Here is a 10118-nt window from a genome sequence, read left to right as displayed (position 1 = left end):
TGTCTAGCTATCACCATTGTTAACAGCTAACCCGAGAATGCAACTTTAATAAAAGGTTTTGTGACTTACACATGAAAGAAGTGAAACTATCACTGTATTCTAACAGATGAAAGGCTTAACAGACAATCAATTTTTCAATGTATAATTTCAGTTACATCACACTGTAAATTTTTGCTATAAATTCTGTGTTACGATCGAGCCCTCCACTATCACCTGATGAAGGAGCGTCGCTCCGAAAGCTAGTGTGCTTCCAATTAAACCTGATGGACTATAACCTGGTGTTGTGTGATTTTTAACATCAAAATAGATGACAGAGTTCATGGTCTGAACTTGTGACATACCCAATACTGTTAAGAAGGGAGTGCAAGGCTTTTGATACAGTTACAGCAATAGAATGACAATATAGTTCCACATTGTGGTGCTGTTTCCATTCATCTGTTGTCCTTGTGCTTTCCACATGGTAAAAAGGTGCAGGCTTAGAAGGTGTTGACAAAGGAATCCTGGCAGTAGCGCATCTTGTGGATAGTACAATGTGTAGAATTTTAATTGGAAGGCAAGCTCCAGCGGAAATTGGAATGGATTCTTTGGGCTTCCTCTGACTCCCAGAATCATCTTTCCTTCCGACACATCACCTCTCCCCTTTCCTGGAACCATGTGCTAGGGACATTGCTCATGGATCCCTGCAAGCCGTCATGGGAGTCCAGCAGCCAGACAGTCTCCAACCGGAGGAGGAGATTATAGTGGAAATAAAGCACTGCAATTAGTTTGAGAACAAGATCCCACAAACATCAACGAGGTAATTAGCAGGTAACCTGCTTTTTTTTGTAGTATTGGTTGAGGGATAGATGTTCTGCTATTTCCACTCCATGGTCCAAGCCCAGGAGTTAAATTTGAGCCCACATTTACTATCTTTCACTTGTAATCAGCTTGGAGAAACATGTACAAAATTTAATAATGAACTGAAGTGAACCCAGTTTTGAGACAACTTATTCCAATCACAAAGAGAACTTTATTTTAATTTGCTCATTGGCTAATGAATCCGTTTTGGCATTGGGGGGATTTCGAAGCCTCTGAAGTGTTCTGAATTTCAAAGGCGATTCCTACTGCCGGTAACCTGAGCTAGAGGAGGGACACAGTCAGCAGGGTCTCTAGTTCCTCCTGGCTTGTCAGTGAGTTCTGTTTGAATGTGTGCAAATGCAGTGAGGAATAGATGAGCCCTGTTACTGTCATTTAACATTCATTAGGAGGCCCACCCAGGAGGGAAGCTGAACTCAGTAAAATACCTTTGCTTCATAACTCAGCAACAGATGTATGGAGAAATGTTATGTTTGATTGGTCTGAGCTGAGGGATAGGAAATCCTTTTAATGTGGTTATAGAATCGTAGAATGATACAGCATTGAGAGAGCTATTTGGCCCACCATGCTGAGTTCTTTGGCAGAGTCATCCTATTAGAGTTGTTCAGGTACCAGGAATAGTAATATAGTTGAATTATCTGCGTTAAATTATTGAGATAAATCTAAGTTTTCTTTACAATTTCAGCCCTAATATTCTAGGCAGTCTCATGTATAGTCTCTCCAAGCTCATTACATCTTTCCTTGAGGAAGGAACCAATGATGATGGTCATTTTTCATGCATAGAGTTCATCCGGCAATACCTGCAGATTATTATTTATTAATATTTGGCAAAGAAAATCTACCTTTTAAAAATCGATCTTTAAAGCTGGGTATGTCTCTTCACAGACCAGCCCTGTTCCAGAAACAGAGAGGTGCCCAATCCAGGGAATGAGTGAGATTGAGAATGTGAATGTGGAGAAGACTGAAGAAACACCTCCAGACAGTACTGATGTTGATCCAGGACTAAATGTCATGGAGCAAGTTGATACACTGTGTGCGGCGACCATGGACAGCCCTGATAGAACCCCAGAAAACAACAGCCACATTCAAACACAGGCAAAGGATTTGGACCAGACCCTGGACCAGTTAGAAATCCTGGTCAAGTCTGAAACTGAGGCAATCACTGAACCTCAGCCTGAGGCCCAATCAGAGACTCCGCAAGAAGTCGAAATGGAGCCCCGAGCTCAGTCAGAATCTCAACCTGAGGGCCATGCTCAACCAATGGCTCCAGAGGAGACTCAGAGCAAGGCTTGGTCAGAAGCCATGGTCCAGATTCAGGCGGCCGTTCAGCAGCAGGTACAGCATGAGGCCCAGGACCAGGATCAAACAGAGGATCTGGGTCAGGCTCAAGTAGTACCTCTGAACCAGGCTCATGGAGAGGCCGAGGACCAGGTTGAAGCAGAGACCTGCAACCAGACAGAGACAAAGGTCCAGGATCCGATTCAACTACAGGCCTCAGACCAGGCACATCGCGAGGCCCCAGAACAGGTTCAGCCAGAAACTTGGCATCAGGTACAGCCAGACAACTGGGACCAGGCTCAGGAGGCCCAAGGACATGTTCAGCAGGAGGCTCAAGACCAGGTTCAAACAAAGGACCAGGACCCAGAGCAAGCTCAGCCTCAGGCCCTAGACCCAGTTCTCTCAGAGGTTTGGGACCAAGCACAACAGGAGGCACAAGACCAGGCTCAAACAGAAGCCTGGGATCAGGCCCAACCACTAGCCCAGGTCCACTTTGAGCCAGAGGCACAAACAGCAATCCAGCCAAAAGCCGAGACATGGCAGAGTGAGACACATGATGAAGAGCAAGAGCTCATGTCAGATGCTGAATCTCAAACAGAAGCCTACGTTGAGCCAGAGGACCAAGCAGAAAGCCAGTTCCAGATGGAGAACAAATTAGATACAGAGATCAAAGAAGAAGCACAGCAATGGATCGAATTCGTGCCCAATCCATCTATGGAGATTGCATCCTGTGTAAGTATCAAGGATATTTCACCAAGATCTTGTTTCTGTGCTGGCTTGATACAACCAAATAACCTGCTAGGGCCATTTCAGAGGGTGGATAAAGGTCAACCATTGCTGTGGGTCTGCAATCAATTGTTGGCCAGACTAGGTAAAAATGACAATTTCTTTCCCTAAAGGACATTAGTTAATTGAATGATTTTTGAAAGAGCAATCCAACAGTCATATGATCTGAATATTGCATTATGTTCTGGTCATCATGGTTTTGAAGATTGTAATGGTTGAGAAGGCTTGAGAGAGAGCAAAGCATGACCTATATTCAGATGGTTCAAGAGATGAGGGATTTTAGTTGCAAGGTTAGATTGGAAAATCTGGGGCTTTTCTCCTTGGAGTAATAGAAATTGACAAGAGATCTGATAGAGTTGAAAGCTGCTCCCTTTAGCTGGTGCTTTGACATTGGGGGACACTGACCTAATTAAGATTTTGGATAAGAAATGCAGAAGGACTTTTGTTTTTCAGCAGCAAGTGGTTTTGATCTGGAACATGTTGCCTACAATGGTCTGAATAGATCGGATGATTTTGTAAGGAAATTGAGTGAGTGCTTAAGTGAAAAGTAGACTTGCAGGTGCTAGCAGAAAAGAGCTGCTTGGACTTGATAGGCCGAATGACCACCTCCTGTGTTGTATTTTATTGACTATTAGTACACTGACCAATATTAAGGAACAAGCACTTTATTCCAAGTCTGTGTTATGTTTCCTTTTTCTACATCATTTGATTTTTCAGTATTGAATCAAGTGATAAATAATGAATGGAAACAAAAATGCTGGGAGATTTTCAGTGGGGGCGAGAGAGGTAAAACAGTTAATAAATTGATTAGAAGCTCTGAAACCTAAATTCTGTTTCTGTCTCTGCAGTTGCTGCCAGACATACTGTTAGCTTCTTGCATTTTGAGGGGGTGCTGTATTTTAGATTACTAGCAGCCACAGTATTTTCCTTTTATTCGAATAGCAAATGGCATCTTCCAGTTTCAGTAACTTGACAGCTTATAATCCATCAAATATTCAGTGTTTTGTTGTTGTGTTACACTGCATTTCACTTTCTGACAAATCAAATTAGTCTGACAGCTCATTCTGAATAATTTTTTTTGTCATCATTGTTATAATTCTAGCTGATGATACAACTGGACATGATTAATGTGATGATTAGTCACTAAAGCATAGTCAAATAAGGTTGCAGATTTTCTTTAACAACAGAAGAGAACTTTGTTACACAAAAACACAATAAATGAAAACTAAAACCAAGCTATTGAAATATTGAAATGGGGTGGCACGGTGGCTCAGTGGTTGCACTGTTGCCTCACAGCACCAGGGACCTGTGTTCAATTCCTGCCTTGGGCAACTGTCTGTGTGGAGTTTGCACATTCTTCCTGTGTCTGCGTGGGATTCCTCCCACAATCCAAAGATGCGCATTTTTGGTAAATTGGCCATGCTAAATTGCCCATTGCGTTCAGGGATTATATATGGTGCACTAATCTGGGGTAAATGTAGAGTAATAGGGTAGGGGAATGGGTCTAGGTGGGTTACTCTTCAGATGGTCGGTGTGGGCTTGTTGGGCCGAAGGGCCTGTTTCCGCACTGTAGGGATTCTGTAATTCTACAACGAAGGCAATGAGGTTGTTTCTCAAATCTGCAGAAAAATGACATTTCAACTTTTTCCTTGTCACAGATTTAGAAAAATTGCACTCTAGCTCAACTCTAAGTATTTACTTAACTGACACATTTCAGTTTCTTTTCATGTATTGTGAAGATAAATTAATGAGTCCTTTTTCAAGTCTGCTGATATGAACTTCTCACCCATCTAGAGTCTAAATGATCTGAGTTCTACCACTATGCAGATTTCCAACCAAACTCTCTTTTCAAAGACCTTATTTGGATATGATACAAATATGAACACCTACAAAATCACACATTTTATACTGAAATTGCTAAACAAAGTTAGGTGGACAGGTCAAGTGCTGATACAGTCTGTGTGGGCCAAGTAACCTTCTCATGTGCTATACATATAACATAACTTGATGTATATCAACTATAAATCACAGAATCTTAGAATCCCAACAGTGTGGAAACAGGCCATTTGGCCCAACAAGTCCACATCCACCCTGCAAAGAGTAACCCACCCACCCAGACCCATTCCCCTACCCTATTACTCTACATTTACCCCTCACTAATGCATCTAACCTACACATCCTTGAACACAATTTGGAGGTGCCAGTGTTGGACTGAAGCGTACAAAGTTAAAAATCACACAACACCAGGTTATAGTCCAACAGGTTTATTTGGAAGCACTAGCTTTCAGAGCCACATGATATAGGAGCAGTGCTCTGAAAGCTTGTGCTTCTAAATAAACCAGTTGGATTATAGCCTGATGTTGTGTGATTTTTAACTTTGTATTCCTGAACAATATGGGCAATTTAGCACATCTAACCTGTATACCTTTGGATTGTGGGGGGAAACCGGAGTATCCGGAGGAAATCCACGCAGACACAGGGAAAATGTGCAAACTCCACACAGAAAGTCGCCCAAGGCTGGAATTGAACCCATGTCCCCGGTGTTGTGAGGCAGCAGTGCTAACCACTGAGCCACCGTTAATGTTTAATACTGTAATTCCCTCTCAGTGTAACTTAATTTTATGGGCTTTGGACACAGACATAAATAGGTACTCGATTATGTCTTCCTTTCTATTTCCTTTTATATGTTGAATTTGTGCAACAAACTAAATAATAAAAATTTTTCATTCTCAAAAGTCTAATGAGTAATAGACTGCAAGAGTTGGTGCTTTTCCATAGAAAGGAGTAAGAAGAGATTCAATGGAAGTGTTTAAAATCATGAAGTAGTTAAATAGAATATATAAGAGAAACTGTTCTCAATGCTGACAGGTAAATAACCAAAGAACACAGAATTAAGCACAATTAGCAAAAGAACCAATGTAACATAAGAGAAGAGAAAATGCTTTAGAAACTCAGCAGGTCTGGCAGTATCTTTGGAGAGAAAAGCAAAGTTAATGTTTTGAGTCCAGTATGATTCTTCGCCGTTCTGAAGAAGTCAGGATTGCTACAGACTTGATGGACTGAATGGTCCTCCTCCTTTGCTGGATTATTATGCATTTCTAAAATGAGAGAGGTTGTCCAGTGGCCACTGATCAACATGCCTCTCTCCTAAGAGAGCAAGCACTGTCAAAAATGTTCCCACATTGGTTCTACACTCCCTATTGACTTAATTGACCTCAGTCAGGGCTAGTACACATTTTGGTAGGTAAACAGGGATTGAATTCGACCAGGATCTTGGCCTCAATCCACTAAGTGTTTTCAACTCTTTGATAAATAGTTAAAAATTATCTACTTATATAATGGGCATAATATGTCTGTGCAGCATGAAACTTAATCAAATGTTTTTATAAACACGATGGTCTCGTGCGGTACAGTGATATGTTGTATCTTTACACACTGGGGTACTTTAATATACTGCATTTGTCATGTTACTTATAATCCAGGTACACAGTGTAAATTGTGTAGTGGCAATGCTTTGATTGTAAAACTGCTCACACTGCCACACCATTCGACACTGTTACAGTAAGGAGATTTCTATGGTTATAGCTGATAGTAATAGATAATGTGCAATACATTTGATGTTATTGTTATAAAGTGTTCCAGCTTTGTCAGCTACTTGCTTCTGTCCTGTTGATAATCTCAAATGTTGACTTTCTCATCAGAATACCCAGTTGGAGATCCCTGAAGAACTGGACACCCAGAGTACGTCATCACAGGGCAGTGAAGAGGAGCTCAGGCCCAAGGACACGTACAGCATCACATCAGTAAAAAGCATGGAACAAATTGGGAGTTCAAGTCAATTCCAACTGCAGGCCCAGGTCCATCCGAACATTCAGTACCCACCTACCTACCAATTACAATTCCCCAACCAAAACCAGCCTGAGACCCAGGTCTTTCCAAAAGTGGGACTTAAGGCTAGAAAAGGCTTCGTAGGCAATCATTACTTTACATCACAAATGATCAAGAGGGTGTCTATGGCTCTGAAACGCAATCGCAATCAGGTGTGTCCTCCAAATGATGTAAATTACTTTGTGCAGACAGACACTACAGAGGCCTTAAACCAAAGTCCCTATATGATGGAGGAAATTCCCAATGCAGCAAGAGATCAACACAATTCCAATTGCAGCTGTTGGAAACGGAACGCAAGTAAGTGTGATAAAAATGTATAACTTGTTTTTGAGCTGAAGAGAAATGGAACTTCATTTTTTTAAAACATGCATTACAGAAGAGTCAATAAATTGTTGGTGAGTCTGTTGCCACCAGGCCTGCCCAATTAGGACTCAGTACAACAAGTGGAAGCCATGCTTTAATCCAAAGATGCATTCCCAGTGCAGGGATGCAAATAGAATTTGAGCTCAAATGGAAAAGGATTCGAGAGGGGCCAGATGGTGTTTCTTGTCAGAGATCCTGTTGATTTTAATAGTCAGACCCCATTAATATTTTATCAGCCAGTTGGTTACCTGAGAAAACAGAAAACAAAGTGAGTTAATAAGAAAATAAGAAATAAGGGTTGGAGTACCTCAAATGGCTGTGTCGCCTGCTCAACTTTCCAATCCTAAATCTATATCCTTGGACTTTGATTGTCCAAATTCTAGCAATATCTGTCGAAGATGCTCAACAACCTTAACAGAGAATTCCAAACGTTTACAACACTGTGTGAAGAAATTTATCTTGGTCTCAATCCTAAATAGGTAACTCCTTATCCTGAGATGGTGTCCCTCATTCTAGAAACCTCAGCCAGGCAGGAAAAGCATCACCACATCAACCCTGTTAAGCCCTCTAATAATTTTGTACATTGCCATGTCTCATTCGTCTAAATATTTCAGTACATAGATTCCCTGTTTATCATAATTCTCAAATTGACATACCCAGTATGACCTACTGATTTTTCTCCCAGGCTTAGCTTTAAATTTGTAAGTAAAATATTTTTATTGTCATTAATATTCTTTTTCTTTTTCTTGCTCTCTGATGTACAATGCTTATAGTCCTTAGCTGCTCCTAAACTGAACTCTCAAGTTACTTAACTCTGAGTGTGATAGATATAGGAACAGGAGATATCAGGAATTAGGTTAGTTGCAGCAGGGTTACTAATTCTGCTTGGACACATTCCTGGAGAGTCCCAGACATGACCTCTTGCCTGCTGTCACCCTGCTGTCAACATTCCAACATTAGTTGCCGCTATCCATCCAAAACCTTTCCTACACTGAACAGCATGTACATAGCCTCTTCATTACCCAGTTAAGTAACTTTTAACCATCACTTACTTAACTGTCACTTTTATTTATTTACCTTTTTCCAGTCTCACTGCTGTGCGGGTATTTCTGCAGAAAATAACAATTATTTAATTACCATGTGCCACACTTGTGCATATTGGAAGCTACGGATCTAAATGTACAGGAACCTGCTATATGCAGAAAGAAAAAACATGAACACACATTGTGCCTGTTTCAACTTAGCCAGTAAAGGTGATGGCTGTTCTCTGCTTTATTGGTCAGGGCAGTAATTTATAAATGGACACACCCGTTTGGTTTAATTTGAAACAAAGCTTGACAATTGACTGTCATGCATCATCTAAACTCCTTGACATTGTCTCTACCAATCAGAGTTTACTTGCCAACTAATAAGCATTCTCTTTTCATAAAGTATAAAGTATTGATTCTCTTTACTTGGGTTTTCTTGGAAAAGCAAGATAACAAGCTTCAAGAGAATATTACCATTTTTCAGCAATATTCTTTGTAAAAATTTCATTGAAGTTCTTACGAAGTAAATTGGGAGATTAGAGAACCATCCTTGACATTTCCAGGTGCAGATGGTAATGGTGGATCCATAGCCAATGAATGTTATGGATTCGTGGTCATTATTTAATCTTGCTTTTCAAATAAGTGAATCAAACACTTTCTTCCATTGCCTATTAAACTAAAAATTGGGTGGATGTGTTGGAGTTTTGGCATCTGGGCTGAAAATGTCGAACAGATGAGTTGAAAGTTTTCTATGTTCACTAAATCTATTGTTGTGATACAGAATAATTTTTAATCCCTCAAAACTGTTTGAAATGGCCATGTTCACGCAGCAGAAATTCCACCTGTAATTATCAGCCAGAATAAGTGTATTAATAGCTAATGGAATAAATACATTGACCCTCTGATACAGTTGGGGAATGCTTTTCTGAAGTATGGTTTTAGACACATTGTTTAGGAATGGAATAGAGAGACATTTACTCTGCTGACTTGTGTTAAACTTTAATTTGATTATGTGGCAGACTTTCATCTTGTTAGATGATCGTTTGTACCATGGCATTTTGTCATGGTGAATTCTGGCATATTTGCTGCAAAGAAGCACATTTTAATAAAACTCTGTAAAGCCAGAACTCTATAAATCAAGAAGCATTAGATTGTCAACTTTGTTAAGCAACAATCTTTCCTTGTTCTATAGATAGGATCTTCTGCATGGGCCGATTACGAAGTAATGATGTGAAATCTTGCTTTACGAACCATTGCGAGCTGCAGAGAAACCAAGTTACTGAAACATTTCATAGCACATTTGTTAATCCAGAAAAGGTTATTGAGGACAAGAGCAGACGGAACCTGTGTGTGGTGTCCTTTAAGGCCCCCACAATTCAGAGACTTGGATGTGCTCATTTTACCAAACCTACGATAAGACAAAAGGATCTAAATAATATTGGCAGGTAAGTGCACTGCTGATCATATGCACTTTTTAATAACCTCTTGGTAGAGATCTGGAGAGCACATTGCAGACAGCCTTGCTGGAAGGCACATAGTGAGGGAAAGAAAAGATTGAACTATGATGCCTCTATAGCCCAATAGTCTACTGATACTGTCTACCCTGATCCATGAACTCTGAACACCAGGTTAATTATAAAGAGATTGCCAATGCGGATGAGATTGTAACCTAGTCTGATTTATTGTCTTCAGGCCAAGATGTGGGAACATGGTAGGCATGTTATTTGAAGCTGTAAGAGAGATTAAGGCAGTATAAATGTCTATGAGAGATTTAAGTAGTCAATGTATGTTTGCTATTGAGAATGAAAAGGGGATGTATGAGAAGGAGAGAGAGTGAAGGGCGTGTGAAAGAAAGAGAGAAGGGGTCAGGCCTAAGTGGGAGAGGAGGGGGGAGTGTGTCTGAAAGAGGGAGAGGAGGGT

At 40.6% G+C, this 10118-nt stretch overlaps 1 protein-coding gene across 3 annotated transcripts in view; it reads left to right on the top strand.

Annotated features, from left to right (window-relative positions):
* Positions 1-10118, top strand: part of LOC122539752 (tubulin polyglutamylase ttll6-like) — an 83969-nt gene that overhangs the window by 71239 nt on the left and 2612 nt on the right. For all 3 annotated transcript variants that reach the window (XM_043674788.1, XM_043674786.1, XM_043674787.1), the window contains 3 exons: positions 1741-2865; positions 6621-7104; positions 9391-9643. In XM_043674788.1, coding sequence (XP_043530723.1) covers positions 1741-2865; positions 6621-7104; positions 9391-9643 — 1862 coding nt within the window. The remainder of the gene's footprint in view (positions 1-1740; positions 2866-6620; positions 7105-9390; positions 9644-10118) is intronic.

This window comes from Chiloscyllium plagiosum, chromosome 33, assembly GCF_004010195.1.
Source record: "Chiloscyllium plagiosum isolate BGI_BamShark_2017 chromosome 33, ASM401019v2, whole genome shotgun sequence".
Classification (NCBI taxonomy): domain Eukaryota; kingdom Metazoa; phylum Chordata; class Chondrichthyes; order Orectolobiformes; family Hemiscylliidae; genus Chiloscyllium; species Chiloscyllium plagiosum.
This window is presented reverse-complemented; position numbering and strand designations above follow the sequence as displayed.